Genomic DNA, 17,018 nt, shown 5'->3' with positions numbered 1-17,018 from the left:
GTACAGAACACAGTCCACAACCATGACCCACCTACGCAGAGCTCTTCTAATCTCTGCAAAACCCCTCCATAAAAACCCACTCGTTTTTCCAACTTCGCTACTCTCAGTTTATTCACCATGGAACACCCAACACCTCACATTGCCATTGTCCCCAACCCAGGCATGGGTCATCTCATCCCGCTCATTGAGTTCGCCCGCCAACTCGTTCTCCACCACAACTTCTCCGTCACATTCCTCATTCCCACTGATGGGTCTCCCGTTACCCCGCAGAAATCCGTTCTCAAAGCCTTACCCACATCCATAAACTATGTTTTCCTTCCTCCTGTTGCCTTCGATGACCTTCCCGAGGACGTACGCATCGAGACTCGGATCTCGCTCAGCATGACTCGGTCGGTTCCCGCCCTGCGGGACTCGCTCGGGACACTGACCGAGTCGACTCGGCTCGTGGCTCTGGTGGTTGATCTCTTTGGCACCGACGCTTTTGATGTTGCCAATGAATTCGGTATTCCTCCGTACATCTTCTTCCCTACGACCGCCATGGTGTTGTCGTTGATATTCCACGTGCCGGAGCTTGACCATAAATTCTCTTGCGAGTATCGGGACCTACCTGAACCGGTCAAATTTCCCGGCTGTGTGCCGGTTCAGGGGAGAGACCTAATCGACCCGCTTCAAGACAGAAAAAACGAGGCCTACAAATGGGTTGTCCACCACGCCAAAAGGTACAAAACGGCCCCTGGAATCATAGTGAACAGCTTCATGGACCTTGAACCGGGAGCTTTCAAAGCTCTTAAAGAAATCGAACCGGACTACCCTCCGGTTTACCCCGTCGGACCACTAACCCGGTCCGGTTCAACAAACGGGGACGACGGATCCGAGTGTTTGACATGGCTGGATCATCAACCAAGTGGGTCAGTCCTATTTGTGTCGTTCGGCAGCGGGGGTACCCTATCCCAGGAGCAGATAACTGAACTCGCTTTGGGATTAGAGATGAGTGGACAAAGATTCCTCTGGGTTGTGAAAAGCCCACATGAAACAGCAGCAAATGCCTCATTTTTCAGTGCCCAAACCATTAAAGACCCTTTTGATTTTCTGCCAAAGGACTTTTTAGATAGGACCCAAGGGCTGGGTCTTGTGGTCTCATCTTGGGCACCCCAGGTCCAAGTCCTGAGCCATGGCTCCACCGGTGGGTTCCTAACCCACTGTGGGTGGAACTCAACATTAGAGACCATAGTCCAGGGTGTCCCCATAATCGCATGGCCCCTCTTCGCCGAGCAGAGAATGAACGCGACACTGCTCGCCCACGATCTAAAGGCCGCAGTCACGTTGAACAATAATAATGGTCTGGTGAGCCGCGAAGAAATTGCCAAAACTGTGAAGAGCTTAATCGAAGGAGAAAAAGGAAAAAGGCTTCGAAACAAGATCAAAGACCTCAAGGACGCTGCGACAATGGCTCTGAGCCAAGATGGATCGTCTACTAGGTCACTTGCAGAGGTGGCTCAGATATGGAAGAATATCAAGGTTTGAAAAAAAAAAGGGGGTTGAAATGGAAGAATTGGATGAATGTGTATGGGTTGGATTTTGTTGACTTTAGGCTATATATTTAAATTTTGTCTTGTGTTTGTGTTATAACTTATAATCTATAAAGGGGTGTACTTAGAGAAATGGACAATGGAGGGATGCACTTCTTTAATATAGTTTTTATCCTAATCAAATCAGTGGTCCAATGGAAAATGGACCGGTTAATAGTTATTTGATAATATTGTGCAATGGTTGATATTTTGAAATAAAATCATATTTTAGGAATTTTTTTTTAAATATAATGAATATATGATTTTTATAGTGTGGTTTGAGTCCAAATTTAACATCTAATCAAAAGAATCCATTTTTTCAAAGCATCATCCAATTTTAAAACTTATTCAATCATGGATATAATTGATTTGATAATCTAATTGTGCTCAAACCGTTATATCAATGTCACATGAATCACTAATCCAATTATTTAGTGGTTCAATAATAAACTAGTTCAAACATAAGAATCAAATAGATGATTGGACTAATAAGTCTAATTTAACTTTCAAATGGATGATCCTATTTTTTCATTTTGATTTAAAGCGAGGAAAATATTCGATAAAATTTTAAATTCATAGTAATTAAGCATATTTAGTTTAAATTTCAAAATTCTAAAAATATGTCAAAGAAATACAACAGAGAGCTCGATCAAAAAGCTTAACACATCTTCTCTATCTTACAAAGATTACGATATTTATAAGTCTTCTTCTTAGTAAGACCTTTGTGAATTTTTTTATCATAAGTTTTGCCTTTTTTGTGATCTTTGGCACGTATATTAGATAATAACATTATGACCTTTAGAACATGATTTTGAAGGGTGTTTTTTTTTCTTTCTAATAATGTCTCTTAGGACCTTGCTAATTTGGTGAAAGCCAAACAAGTTAGGCTAAGAGGAGGATGTGAGGATACCCTTTTTCTCAATGTGAATTTTAATTTTAGTTGATGTTTGTTTTTTTACTTAATTCTAAATATAACTTTGATGTTTAATAGTGTTAAGTATTAGACGATTTGTTTTTGTAATATTTTATTTATATTAAGCATTAAAAGGTAAAGACAAATCATCATGTTATTTTTTTTATTTAAAAAAAATCAAATATTTTAACTTTTTTTATTTGACAAAAAGTTTATAATAAGTTATGAAAAAAAGTTCAAAAAACAAACTACCTAAAATTTGAAAGCAAACTACTTTCAACAAAAAGCTAAAAAAACAAACATCCCCTCCTTAATGTCTTCGATCTTGCCAAAATCTTACAATACGAAGTAAAGCACTGGTTGGCCCTCTTTATTTTTTTTAAAATAAAATATTAAACAAATAGTACCAACAAAAATGGGACATGACCTCAATGCACAAGAAGCACAAGGCCGATAATGGAATGGGCCAATGCAGCCTAAAAGGTTTTCATGCAAAAGCCTTTTGGCCCCAAGCTTGGAGCTTCCTTCTCCTGAAAAGATTATTCCACAAGTACCCTCAAAAGCAGAGAGGGCCAAGGCGCTTACCTTTGCTTTTTTGCCCACTGCTCGTTTATTATTTTCTCAAAATTAATGCCACAATAATTAGTAAGGACTAAGGACCCCATTTATGAATCATGTTGGCTTAAAGTTGCTTTATCCTTCTAAAGTCGGACTTATCCGCATGTGAAAGCTCACTCAAAAAGTAAAAACAACCCCGTACTTTAAATCTCAACAAGAATTTAATCGGCTTCTTCCACCCCCACGGTCCTACCTTCTAGAAGAGCCCAATGGGCTTTCTTTTCTTATTGGGCCATTTCTTAATAATACGGGCTTATTTATAAGTCTGTTTGGGTCCATTAATATTTCCAGCCAAGGAAAAAAGAAGAAGCTATGTTATGAATAAACGAAAGTTGTACTACACAGCAAGTTAACAATAGTTATAACTTATAACTATATGTAATAAAAAATTCATATTAAAATATTAAATTATAAAAGTCTTTTTATTTAAGTTAAGTTGTATTTTTATTTAAATATAATATATCTAAAATTTGATTGTATGAATTTCTATACAAGAGAGGTTCAGACAAATTAAAAAAGAAACTTGATGTAGGATGATTGAAATTTCTTAATCCAAGCTCCCAAACAGCCCCCAAAAGTCCACGTGGCAGAGGGAACGATAGTCGATAAACCCTCAAATGCAGAGGTTTTAGAAAGAGAGACCTTCATCGGGGAGAAAAGGCAGAGGTTGAGGTTCAGAGAAAATGGAGAAATCTCTGGTGACACTCGACAACGGCACCACATGCTCTTCCTGGAACTACAATGGCGAGAGATTGGCAACGGGCTCAGTCGATGGAACACTGGCCATCTTCGATTCAATCGACCCGGCTTCTTCATCCTTCACTTGCACCTCCAGATCTAGGGTTCGTAAGTTCTCTTATTCTTTTCCTTGATTACGCTCTCAAAGTTTTTGCTGTAGGGTTTTTCTTTTTGTTTCTATTTTTTTGGTTGACTTTTATTTGTAGGAGTATTTCAACGAAAAATGGGCTAATGTTAGTGGGTTTCATTTGCAATAAGGAAAATAAAAAAAAAAGTTGGGAGAGGGTTCTTAATAGATTGGGTAAGCGAGATTGATGAGGGAGACCGTTATGGTGTGTGGATTTATGAAAATTTTGCCGAAGTGGTTTGTTGCTATGACTTGAATAAGGGTTGTTTCGGGAACTGCAATTGAAATTGTTCTTCGAAATATTTTGACGGCAATGGGGTTGGCTTTGATGGGATTTATCAGGATTTCGGTGGTTTGAACAGTGAGTTTATTTGCGCTTCTCAGGCCGTTGATCTCTGTATTGTATTTTAACATTTGTTTTGACGTTCAACTTCTTTTAGGTGCATGAGGATAGCGTAGTGAAAGTGGTTTGGGTCCCTCCGGAATATGGCGATGCAGTTGGGTGCATTTGTGCTGATGGAACTTTGTCATTGTGGGAGGAGGTTGTAGAAGGTACCCACTAAGTTCACCTTCTCGTGTGATAATTTATGACAAACAAATATGTGTATTAGTCTGCCATTGAAATTTTTTATGTAATGGGTCAGGAACAGATTCTGGACTAGCTTATAATATGTTGTTCAGTGATTTTTTTATTATATTTTCCATCATAGTATTTTCGGTGGTGTATTACTATAATTATTTCTTCCATCTGAATTTTATTGTGTTTGATTACCTCTAGGTTGTGATTAATTTATTATAGTGCAATTATTTGATTAAGATGTATGAAAAGATCTTACTGTCTCGTAATTTTTATTTCCTCTCTCTAGATGCACAACCCCTTCAATGGAAACTATGCAAAAGTTTTGGAAGTAATTCAAATAAAGTGCTCGATGTCCAATTTGGAGTCTCGCCAACAAGTTTGAAAATGGTGAACTGTGATAATCGTTACTTCTTTCCTTTATCTCTATTTTATTCTTGGAACTGCTGAAGCCAATTTAAAATTTCTGATGATATTTGCTATAGAGTGCCATTTGATCGGTTACATCTTATGCAGCAAAGCATATCAAGTCTATCCAACTTGTTCTAGAATGGACACTCCATGTCCTACATTTTTTCTAGTAGCAGTTTGCTGCTGTATACATCGTGTGTACTTTGGTCTGACCTTTTTGGCGTTTTTAATGCAAATCTCGTTTACTGATTAAAAAAAAAAAATGATTTCTACTAGCAGTTTGGAAATAGTTGTTTAAATTTATTTCTGTTGCATGGAATTTCTTGAAGGGATTAAAACTTTTTTATTTGTGTGAAAGTGGAGCGATAATTTTTTTGCTTGTTTCATTTTGAGCTTGTGAATTTTCATGCTTTTCATTGGTTTCCAGAAAAGAATTGTCGTCACTTTTCTCACCAGGTAAAAGAAAACAATGAGATCAGTTCCCATTTTATGCTTTAGATAGATAGTTTCTGGGTATGCAGGGTTGAGGGTGGGCATTTGTTGACATGATCTAGTCTGTTCACAAATGAGATTAAGTTTATCGAAGTTCTATGTGTTTTTTTTATCATCTGTTATAATTGGTAATCTATTACTTGAACATTAATAAAGCAAGAACTTTCATTTTGATTGAATTGTATGTCCTATTAACTTAGCTTACTTTACAGGTTAGTGCATATTCAGATGGCCACGTGAAAGTCTATGAGCTCCTAGATCCATTGGAACTGAAGAGTTGGCAACTTCAGGTGACCATTTTATCTGCTTTCATTTCTTAATCTTATTATGATGCAATTCAACTTGTAAATATGGCAATGATGGAAAAGTTGTGGGTTGGAAAGTTACAAATCTTTAAGTTATTATTTTATTATTTGAATAAATTTTCCACCCAATACCATATGTTGAAGTTATTATTATTTGTTTTTTCTGGAAGATGTAATGAACAAATTCCATCTTTGTCCTATTCTCATCTTTTCCTTAATTTATCTCATTCTATCTTCATTTTATTTTTTCCCTTTAAATTTGTTTGGAAGTTGTAGTTTGTAAACTATGAGCACAATGGATAAAAATATATAAAAGAATCTATTTGGTTGCTTTTTAGGTCTTATTTTTCACTTTTCAACATTGCTTGCTAGATATATTTGGTTGTTGTCTTGGCCATGCAGAGCATTGGATATGGACATAACTTCCTGAAGCACCATGATGACCAAACATCTTTGGCATTAGTTTCTCCCTTATTTTAGCTGTTTATATGTCTAAAAAGTGAAAATGAAGAATATTCATCTCATGCTCCTGCCAACAGCTTTTGAATGCTACATTAAATGGCTCAGGCAGTGAAACTGCTTCTGAGGATAATAATGGTTTTGAATCTTTTGATATTTGAGACATCATGGCCAAGCATATAGAATTGAGTTAAGGGTAAATTAATGCCAATCTTTTTGCGTGTTTTATTTTGTTTCTGAATTCTCATTTATATTATATATCCATAATTATTTTTAAAAAAATTCATTCCTTTTGTTCATAGGCTGAATTTCAGAATGCTAGTGATTCAGTGTCTACATTTGGGAAGGCTTTGTGCTTATCTGCATCTGTCTCTTGGAATCCACAAAGAGGTGAAAGTCAGCAATCAAGCTTTGTCTTGGGTTTTCATTCTGATACTCCGCAACTCAATTCCGCAAAGGTTTGTTAAATTCTGCATTTCTTGCTTCCTTCTCATTAAATTTCTATATGAGATTGTAGACTAGCTACATGCCTAGGGCACAGCCTTTTCCTACCTCATCAGATATGTTAAAATTAATGAGATGATTGGAGGCCCCAACACAGGGTAAAACCTTCAAGATTTACAAGTTGAGCCTATTAAAGGATTTTATTTTCTTCATTTTAAAGATAGATAAAAACTCCATATTAAAGGAATAATTCATCAATTGAATGGATAAAATCATCTACAAGAACATTTTGATTCATATGACCATGTTGGGTACCCTTTCATCAGAAGAATAGCAGCAGCTGTGAAAACTACTTTGCTCCTTCAGCACCTTAACTCTTATATAATATAATTCTCCATTAGATACCAAATTATTTTATTGTTGAGGGTGGTGGTGGTGTTGCCCCTCCTCTTTTATAGCACTTTGTCTGTCAGAAAAAAAAAAAAAAACAAATAGATACCAAATTATTTTAGTTTATTTATTGATAGGCAAATGAAATTTCTATGAACACCACTAATCAAAAAGTGTGCACCAAGGGAAAAAATGGGTGAGAGAGAGAGAGCGAGAGAAGGCGAGAGAGAGTGCGTAGGAGAGTGCGATGGTGAGGAGGGGGAGGAGAGGCCGGCGCCGCGAAGCAGACGAAAGGAGTGCAGCTTCATAGTGGAATCCAAGGTGTTTGAGATTATCGGGGAAGATAGAAAAGGAAAAATCCAGGTTATTATTGTGGAGAAGAAGGGAGGGGTTTCGTCATGGGTGCGTTTGGGAGCGTACAGCCTAGGGTTTTTCCTGGAAGGCCTGAATCTCTGCATAAATGATGAGAATGAAGCAAGATGGGGAAGGGAATGGAAGGAGCAGGGCCGAACGTATTCCATGTCGCGAGGAAAAAACGAAGCGGGGGGATTTATTCGGCTAGGGGTCTCTGATCTAGAGAAGAATTGGTTCTGCGTCTTCATCCCGAGAGGCAGAAGGGATAAAAGGGGATGGATTATCATGGCGGAGAAGATTAACCAGATGGTAGGCTCTTTTGGTAGCAGACCAGAGACCCAGGGAGAACAGGACATGGGTAAGATTGTTGGGGGGAGATCGTATGCATCAATAGCAAAACGAGCACTGTCGGGTAACCCAAACGCAATCGCAGTGAAGGTGAAAAGGGAGGAATCAATAGAACTGCTAAAGAAATTGGAACATTGTGTGGTGGCGAGCAGATTTGACAACTCAGGGGAAGATGGTGACCTTGAGAAGATGGGACAACGTTGGGCAAAATCGTGGGAGCTTAAGGGTAGCTTAGGGCTGGCTAGGTTGGATAAGGGAAGGGTTTTGCTGGACTTTGAAGACCTGGAAGAGGCCCGTCGTGTGGTATCCTCAGGAAATCGCAGGATAGATGGGATTCAGTTAGGGCTGGATTTTTGGAGTCCAAGGTTTGGGTGTTGGACAGAGGAGGACGAGACAGAGGAACTTTGGGTGAGATTATTTGGACTCCCTGTCTCGCTTTGGAGCCCAGAGATCTTGAAGAAGGTGGGGGACGAATGTGGTGGCTTTATCACAGTCGACGACCAAACGAGAACGATGGGCGAGCTCCAGTGGGCTAGAATATTGGTGAAAGGGAGAGGTGAAGCTAGACCGAGTGTCCTAGAAGTTGAAGTGGAGGAGGAGGTCTATGCTGTATCGCTATGGTGGGAATGTCATCCGGTGATAAGGAGGAGTTGCAGACAAAGTGAAGGTCGTCATAGCAGTGAGGACAGGGGTAAGGAGATCCCACGCGCGGAGAAGCGAGTGAGGAAGGGGTGGGTGAGTGGGGGTCTCGAGACCCTGCGCCCGTCAGTTGATGGGACGGGTGAGCAGAGGATTGGGTCGGGTCGGGTTTCTCAAAGCCCGACTTCCAGATCTTGGGCTCTAAATGGTGCACCGCACATTTTAAGCCCATCTGTTAACCCAAAGCAGGCAAAAGAGGGTGATGGGCCTGGTCTGAAGAGAGGTGCTATGGGCCTGAAGCTGAAAGGTGTAGCTGTTAGCCCAGAAGCTGGCCCGTCTCACAGGCGTGATGAAGTGGGCTGCTCTTCTGTAGGCCCAGTGGCGCCAAAAGCCCAGTTACCAAACAATGGTTCTGGGTTAGTTATAAAACAAAGGGAAGGCCCAACCTTTTCAGCAGCCCAAGTCCAAATTAACCCCCAGAAGATGGATTCTCTGCCGACGGGACCAGCTCCAGGTAATCCTCTGGTGCCAGAGCCTTTTGTTGCATGGGAGACTGAGGATCTGAGGAAACTATATGGAGTGGCTGGGATATCAGAGACGGATAAGGCACTGAAAGAGGAGGCAATGAGGTATGGAAAGGGATTGTGTTATTGGGGGAAAAGGGTTTTGGGGTCTTCTCTTCTCAATTCTCTTAATTTTGATTGGACTCCCGGGGGGGAGTTTTTCGATCATTCTGGGGACTGGAATGAGAAGGATCGGGAGGATAATTCAATGTGGTTAACGGTGTATGAGGGCTGTAATGAAGGAAGAAATGGAGATAAGGAACTGGGAGCCAAAATAAGTCTCAGTGATACGGGCAAGGAGCTTTTTGGGATAGGAGATATTTGTGATGCCCAAACAGAGAGAGGTGAGCAGGAGGGCAAATGGGAGGAGAGTGGTTTGGCGAAATTCAGCCAATTTCTGGGCTTTTCCACGGAGGGGTTGGAGAAGGAAATTCTGAATTTCCTGACCAAGATCAGAAAAAGAAGAGAGAAAATCCATAATAAAGAGCTACTGGAAAAATCTAAGTTTGAAAGGGAGCTAAAAAGATTGGAATGCTCCATTAATTATGAGGGAGGAATTAAACAGAAAGGCTCGGTACAGGGCAAAGGGCGCCAGATTGTGATTGCCCAATGAAGATGAAAATTCTGAGCTGGAATGTGAGGGGAGCAAATGATAGCTCTAAAAGAAAAGTTATAAAGACGTTTATAAGGAACCAGAGGGTGGACGTAATATGTATTCAGGAGACAAAAATTCAAGCTATGTCGGACAGCATTGTGAGAAGTTTAGGATCCGGAAGATTCCTAGCTTGGAAAGCTGTGAATGCGGAAGGGGCTTCGGGAGGAATTCTGATTTGCTGGGATACAAGGACTTTGGATATTCTAGATTGGGAAGAGGGTCAGTTCACGCTATCTTGCAGATTTCGGAATGTTGAGAATGGGGCCATATGGATTTTTACGGGAGTGTATGGATTGTTTTCCAAAGTGGAAAGGGAGGCATTATGGGATGAGCTTGGGGCGATCAGAGGGCTGTGGGAAGATCCCTGGTGTATAGGGGGGATTTTAATATTACTCTATTTCCACGGGAAAGGAGTAGTCAGAGGGGAATAAATTCAGCAATGAGGAAATTTGCTGAAATTGTTGATGAGCTGGGGCTGGTGGACCTTCCCCTTCAGGGGGGTGAGTTCACTTGGAATGGGGGACAAAACAATCAGGCATGGGCAAGATTGGACAGGTTCCTAGTTTCCCCTAGCTGGATAGATCAATTCAATGGGATTAATCAGTGTAGGCTACCCCGTCCGGTATCCGACCATTTTCCAATTACGTTAGTGGGGGGGGATAAGACGGGGCCCGACTCCTTTCAGATTTGAAAATATGTGGCTGAAGGTAGAGGGCTTCAATGATCTAGTTCACAGCTGGTGGCAAGGAATTGAGGTTAGGGGCAGTGCTAGTTACAGATTGGCTACTAAGATGAAGGAAATCAAACAGGAAATTGAAAGTCTGGAATAGAGAAGTCTTTGGACAGCTGGAGAGCAACAAATCCTTAGCCTTGCAGCAAGTGGAAGTCTGGGATAGGGAGGAAAGTGAAAGAATTCTGATTGTGGAGGAAACAGAGCTCAAGAAAGAGGCAAAGGATAATTATAGAAAATGGGTGTTAATGGAGGAAACGCATTAGAGACAGCTTTCTAGGGAAATATGGCTGAAGGAGGGGGATAGAAACACAGGTTTCTTCTATCGCATGGCAAGCGCTCACCGTAGATATAACTCTTTGGAGAGAATTAAGATCAATGGAGTGTGGCTGATAGAGGAGAAGGAAATCAGGGAAGGAATTGCTAATGAGTTTCAAAGTTTGCTTTCAGAAGAGGAGGGGTGGAAGGCGGACATAGGGAATCTTCAGTTTGACCAGATCAGCCTACAAGAGGCTGAGAACGTGGAGAGGCCCTTTACAGAAGATGAAATCCATGCGGCTTTGATGGAGATGAATGGGGATAAAGCCCCCGGTCCGGACGGCTTTACTATGGCATTTTGGCAAAGTTGTTGGGAGTTTGTTAAAGAGGAGCTGTTAGAAATGTTCAAAGACTTCTATGATCACAGCTCTTTCCTTAAGAGTCTCAACAATACTTTCTTGGTATTGATTCCCAAGAAATGTGGGGCTGAGGATCTTAGAGATTTCAGACCTATTAGTCTCTTGGGGGGGCTTTACAAGCTGTTGGCTAAAGTGCTAGCTAATAGATTGAAGAAAGTAGTAGGCAAGGTGGTGTCCATTTCTCAGAATGCCTTTGTGAGGGGAAGACAAATACTAGATGCCTCTTTAATTGCAAATGAAGTGATAGACACGTGGTAGAAACAAAAAGGAAGGGGTATTATATGCAAATTGGATATAGAGAAAGCCTATGACAGCATCAACTGGAAGTTCTTGATGAAGGTGTTACAAAAGATGGGCTTTGGGGCTAAGTGGGTGGGGTGGATGTGGAGGTGTATATCCTCAGCTAAATTCTCAGTGTTGGTCAATGGAGTGCCTGCAGGTTTCTTTCCTAGCACTAAAGGGCTTAGACAAGGGGATCCTTTGTCTCCTTATCTTTTCATTATGGGGATGGAAGTGCTAGATGTTCTTATTAGGAGAGCTGTGGAGGTGGGGTTTTTATCAGGATGCAACATCAGGGGTGGAAATGGTCCTCCAATGAACATCTCTCACTTGTTTTTTGCTGACGACACAATCATATTTTGTGAGGCTAGAAAGGATCATCTAACTCACTTAAATTGGATTTTATTCTGGTTTGAGGCGGCTTCAGGCCTAAGGATCAATTTAGCCAAGAGTGAAATCATCCCAGTTGGAGACGTGATGGACTTGGAGGAGTTGGCTGTTGAGCTAGGCTGCAGGGTGGGGGCTTTACCCTCTCAGTACTTGGGTCTCCCCTTAGGGGCTCCAAACAGAGCGCCCTATATATGGGATGGGGTGGAGGAGAGAGTAAGGAGGAGACTAGCTCTTTGGAAACGGCAATATATTTCGAAAGGAGGAAGAGCCACCTTAATAAAAAGTACTTTGGCTAGCATGCCAATCTATCAAATGTCCCTTTTCAGAATGCCTAAGATAGTGGTTAGAAGGATTGAGAAACTTCAGAGGGATTTTTTGTGGGGAGGGGGACATATGGAGGGAAAAGTTCATCTGATTAAGTGGGAGGTGGTTTGTACAGACAAGGATAATGGTGGGCTAGGACTTAGGAAGCTAGCTTTGTTGAACAAAGCTTTGCTTGGAAAGTGGATATGGAGGTATGCCTGTGACAAAGATAATCTGTGGAGACAAGTGATCAAGGTGAAGTATGGGCAGGAGGGTCTTGATTGGAGGCCCAAAAAGGCAAATGGGGCGGTTGGAGTAGGGGTTTGGAAGGAGATTTGGAAAGAATCAGAGTGGTGTTGGGATAACATGACATTCCGAGTAGGGAAAGGCAACATGATCAGATTTTGGACAGATGTGTGGTGTTCAGAAACTTCATTGTCTCAGTGTTTCCCTCATCTCTTTGGTATGGCTGCGCAAAGGAATTCAACGGTTGAGGAAATGATGGATCAGAATTTGGGTCAAGGAAATTGGAACCTTCACTTTGTGAGGGATTTCAATGATTGGGAGCTAGAGATGGTTGGGGACTTCCTCCACATTTTGAGGGGTTTCAAACCCTCCTTGGAAGAAGACTCAGTTCTGTGGAGGAAAGGAAAGAGTGATCAGTACAGGGTCAAGGAAGCTTATAGTCTGTTGGCAAAGTCTGATGATATAGTTTTTCCTTAAAGAAGTATTTGGGTGGCAAGGGTGCCAACTAAGGTTGTTTTTTTTGCCTGGGAGGCGACATGGGGGAAGGTGCTAACTTTGGATAATCTTCAAAGAAGAGGATTTCAACTGCCAAACCGTTGCTTCTTGTGTGGCTGTGAGGAAGAAAGTGTAAATCATATCCTTATACATTGTACAGTGGTTAGAGCCTTATGGGATATTGTTTTTGGTTTAGTTGATGTGAAATGGGTTTTTCCAGAAACTGTAAAGGAGGTTTTAGCTAGTTGGAGGGGAACGTTTGTGGGAAAGAAAAGGAAAAAGATATGGGATACCATTCCGTTGTGTATTTTTTGGACGATGTGGAAGGAGAGGAATAGATTAGCTTTTAGGGGGGGGGGGGGGGGGGGATTTTAAATGTTCAAAAGTTAAAGAATTTTTTTGTTTGTAATTTGTGGAGTTGGGCCAAATTGTATGTAGGAGAGGAGGCGTTCTCCCTTATAGGCTTCCTAGAGTGGATAGCTTCCACTTAGAGGGAGGTGTTTTTTTTGTCTTTGTTTTTTGAGGCTTAAGTTGCCTTGTATACTTCCTGTATGCTTTGCGGCGTTTTGCCTTTTTAATGCATATCCTTACTTATCAAAAAAAAAAAAAGTGTGCACCAAGGCATACAAGAAGCATGCTAATGTTGCCAAACAGAAATAGGAGCTAAAAAAAATACATTCTCTCCCTTTATCTACAGCCTATCCCATCAACTGATACAAACATATGTCATATATGGTTGTAGGCATATTTCATTACGTATACGAAACAATCATAGAAGGAAACTGTTTTTGTCTGCATAGATGGTCTTTTATGCATATGGAAATCTACTCAACTCAATTTAAATTACAAGTAAAAAAATTCATCCCATGTATCAAAACATTCTGAAATAATTTTTTTTAATTTAATTTTAGGCCCAATATTTGGAATTGATATCTTACCACCCCCATATGGATTCTCTATAGGGTTCATAACTATTTTTACTACGAGATGCCTACTTAGCCAACACTTAGATTTAGCTCTACCCAAACTTTTTTTTTTTTTTTTTTCACCCCAACATTCCTCACCTATCTGATTGTCATTGACCAATATTTGGATTTCAAATAGACCTCCCTAGAAGGAAACTTTAATGCGGCCAATTTCCTCTCTTTTTTTTTTATCAGAAACGAAGGGCCAATTTCCTCTCTTTTGCAATAAGTTTTGCCACAACACCCGCTACTCTAGCTAATTATACACCATTTCCAATTGTGATTTCTATTTTTTTTTTTTATAGGTAAAGATCAATTGTATTCACAGTGTCTAAAAAAAATAGTGCAAAAAAGTATACACAATGACTATTCATAGTCATCACCTTGACACCAAAGAAGAGTTTGACTTGATACTCTATTTATTCGACATTAAAAGTATATTGATTTTTTCCCAATAACCAAATACTTTTATTTGTAAATACTACATATTTGATTCTATCCATAAATCCATTTTCTTCTCATGAGCTACTAGTACAAGTAGTGGTTCAGGAGTGTCTTGGATGCTTTGAATAGTGTAGTTTTAGTCTTTCACTTACCTTCTGATCCTAGTGAGTTAAGCACCCCCAGGTAGAAAAGAAATGGAACACATTTTTAATGGTTTAAAATGGGCTTAGCGCTAGCCATTTGAATCACAAATGAACAGATAGAGACTTGGAAGTTTGGTCGTCTTCTATCATGTAGAGGGAGAGAATCGCCCGCTTTAGACGCTACAAATCATCCTTTATCTCAACTTTCAGCTTTCTTTTTGCAATTTCCATCAACAATCAGAACCCTCCCAACAGCATAATAAGAGGCATCCTGTGTGGACTTCAATTTAGCATTGATCAGGCAATTGAAGCACTTGATCTTCCGTGCTTCTATTCTTAATAAAAATGCTAGTTCTTACTATTCATATATTATGATACGAATATACTACACTTCATATGTATGGATGATGAGATTTCATCGATATGGAGTGAATTCCAATAGACTTATTGGATGGTCCCATTAGTGTGCATCTAGTTGGGATTGAACCCACAGATTTGCCAATTATTAGTTGGATGCTTTAACCATTCAATCATCGATGCGTAGTGGGGATCCTCTTACATGGTGAATAAGTAAATTCTAATTGAAACGAAATCTTTACGATAACTTGGTGTAATTTAGGAGGAATCAATGAGGACATCAATTCACATCTTTGATTTTCAAATTGAGAGAGATATTGAGAAAGATCAAGAATCCTCATTATTTCTTAAATTCATGGACCCAATTCAATTCAATGGGATCTTTCATTTGCATTTTTTCCCCACCAAGAATGTTTAATAAAACTCTAAACTCCTGAATTTGAAGTATCCTACTTTCACACGATTTATAGGGTTCAACAAGTAAGTAATATTTCATGATCAAGGGTGTAGAACTATATGTAGTAGAGGTCCTTATATATCATATTAACAACTAAAATATGGTTGAAAGGAAAAGTCTCAATTTGTTGAGGCTTCTTCCTATATTCGTGAATTCCATTATACCCAAAATGATGCATGGGAAGAATCTTTTAGGTCTTCCAATATCAATAGGTTGATTGTTTTGCTCATGTATCTTCCAAAAGGATAAAAGATCTCTTGAGAGCTATTTTCTGGATCTGAAAGAGTGTACTTGGGATCTGAAAAAGTGTATCATGCCTGAATCGAAGCTAGAAGTTTGAGCTTCCTGTACAATCGTGGAGTGACTTCCCAAAATGATTGGGAGATAATTAGATGAGCTTTCAGTGCAATAGCAGTGTATTTTAACTGACCTTGTAATAAATTTCCACAGGTCTGGGAATTTGATCAGGATCACCAAAGATGGCTTCCAGTTGCTGAGTTGGCTTTGCATGGGGATAAGGGTGATCAGGTCTTCACTGTTGCATGGGCACCTAATATTGGCAGGTAACGCATATCTGTTTTTCTTTCAAAATACATTTTAGATCAGCTGTTATGGAAATCTGAAACATCTGATATAGCGTGCTCTGTAAATCAATGCTTGCTCCAATGTGGATACTTTATAGAATGTTGCTGAAATGTGGAGGCAGGATAACTCTGATGGCAATTGACCTGAATAGCTTGAGGCTCTTATTGCACCTATTTCTGTTGTGTTTTCTTGATGAAGAACCATTAAACAATGCATAACTAGAAGTGAACTTCTCACTCTTTTAGGCCATATGAGGTAATAGCTGTTGCAACTCACAAGGGAATCGCGATATGGCATCTTGGGCTTAACCCTGACATTGATGGAAGGCTCTCAGTGGAGAGGGTTGCCCTGCTTTCTGGTCATGATGGGGAGGTAATGGTACCGATGTACTCATATTTATCTTTCTATTTTGTTCTACTTTACTGATCCAGAGACATCTTTAGAGCTGCAAAAACTTGATGGAAATGGACTCATAAGGGGGCGTTTGTTTTCTGTATCATTTGGAGTAACAAGAAAGGAAATTGGGGATATTTAATACAAAAAGTACTTGTTCCAGATGGTTTTAGTAAAGCATGAACTCATCTGATGTGCTGTATTAATGAATATGGTCTGATTGTCATATATTCATTGTTGTGATTAGGTGTGGCAGATGGAATGGGACATGAGCGGAATGACCTTGGCAACTACTGGAGGAGATGGGATGGTAAGGCTGTGGCAGTCTAACTTGAATGGTGTTTGGCATGAACAGGCTGCACTGGAGCCCACTTCTTAGCCCCCACCCCCGTCAGCACTTCCATCTCCTGTGTTTATTTTGTCTCAATAGCATGGCTTCATATTTTAACCATCATCCTCTGCGCTCTTCAATCACTATCCTCTTGATTTGATTAAGCTATGAAGGTTCTCTCACCAATCTGGCTTTCTAAACATTGGGCTGGCTTCCATTTCCTGTGCAATTGTTTTTTTTTTTTTTAATCTATATCAAACTTAGCTCCTCATTTTAAGGGTGTAAGTGAATTGAAAAATTGATCCAGTTCAGCCCAAACCGATTAAGTCGATTTGGTTTTCAACGACTAAGATCAATTTTCTCAGTTGGTTTCTTTGTCTTCTGACTTATAAAAACCAAACCAAATCGGCATTCTGAGATTTATGATTTATGATTGTTGAATGTTTGATTTATTAGATTATAGTTAAATCAATTTCTAAATTTATTTATTTTATTTTGGACTGTAAATTTTATGTATATTTTGAATTTCAAATATAAGTTAGGTGGTGTTTGTTTTTTTACTTAATTCTAAATAGAATTTTAATGCTTAATAATGTTAAATATTAAGTTGTTTGATTTTGTA

The 17,018-nt window shown here is 39.8% G+C and overlaps 2 protein-coding genes across 4 annotated transcripts; both read left to right on the top strand.

The window, feature by feature from the left end:
- LOC117927423 (hydroquinone glucosyltransferase-like) lies at positions 1–1,749 on the top strand. Its single transcript, XM_034846904.1, has one exon. It carries the CDS (start codon positions 118–120, stop codon positions 1,522–1,524), a length of 1,407 nt encoding a protein of 468 aa, XP_034702795.1. The 5' UTR covers positions 1–117; the 3' UTR covers positions 1,525–1,749.
- Positions 1,750–3,651: 1,902 nt separating this feature from the next.
- Positions 3,652–16,837, top strand: LOC117904367 (protein SEH1). Of its 3 annotated transcripts, none has more exons than XM_034816956.1 (8): positions 3,663–3,945; positions 4,405–4,516; positions 4,831–4,931; positions 5,657–5,734; positions 6,511–6,666; positions 15,538–15,650; positions 15,918–16,044; positions 16,313–16,837. In XM_034816956.1, the coding sequence occupies exons 1-8, from the start codon at positions 3,841–3,843 to the stop codon at positions 16,442–16,444; spliced, it is 924 nt and encodes a 307-aa protein (XP_034672847.1). In that variant the 5' UTR covers positions 3,663–3,840; the 3' UTR covers positions 16,445–16,837. The 3 variants fall into 3 exon arrangements, with proteins under 3 accessions (XP_034672855.1, XP_034672847.1, XP_034672840.1); XM_034816949.1 differs by having other exon boundaries at positions 3,664–3,941; XM_034816964.1 differs by lacking the exons at positions 15,918–16,044; positions 16,313–16,837 and adding an exon at positions 15,770–15,911 and having other exon boundaries at positions 3,652–3,941.
- The last annotated feature ends 181 nt before the right edge of the window (positions 16,838–17,018 follow it).

This window comes from Vitis riparia, chromosome 2, assembly GCF_004353265.1.
Source record: "Vitis riparia cultivar Riparia Gloire de Montpellier isolate 1030 chromosome 2, EGFV_Vit.rip_1.0, whole genome shotgun sequence".
NCBI lineage: Eukaryota > Viridiplantae > Streptophyta > Magnoliopsida > Vitales > Vitaceae > Vitis > Vitis riparia.
This window is presented reverse-complemented; position numbering and strand designations above follow the sequence as displayed.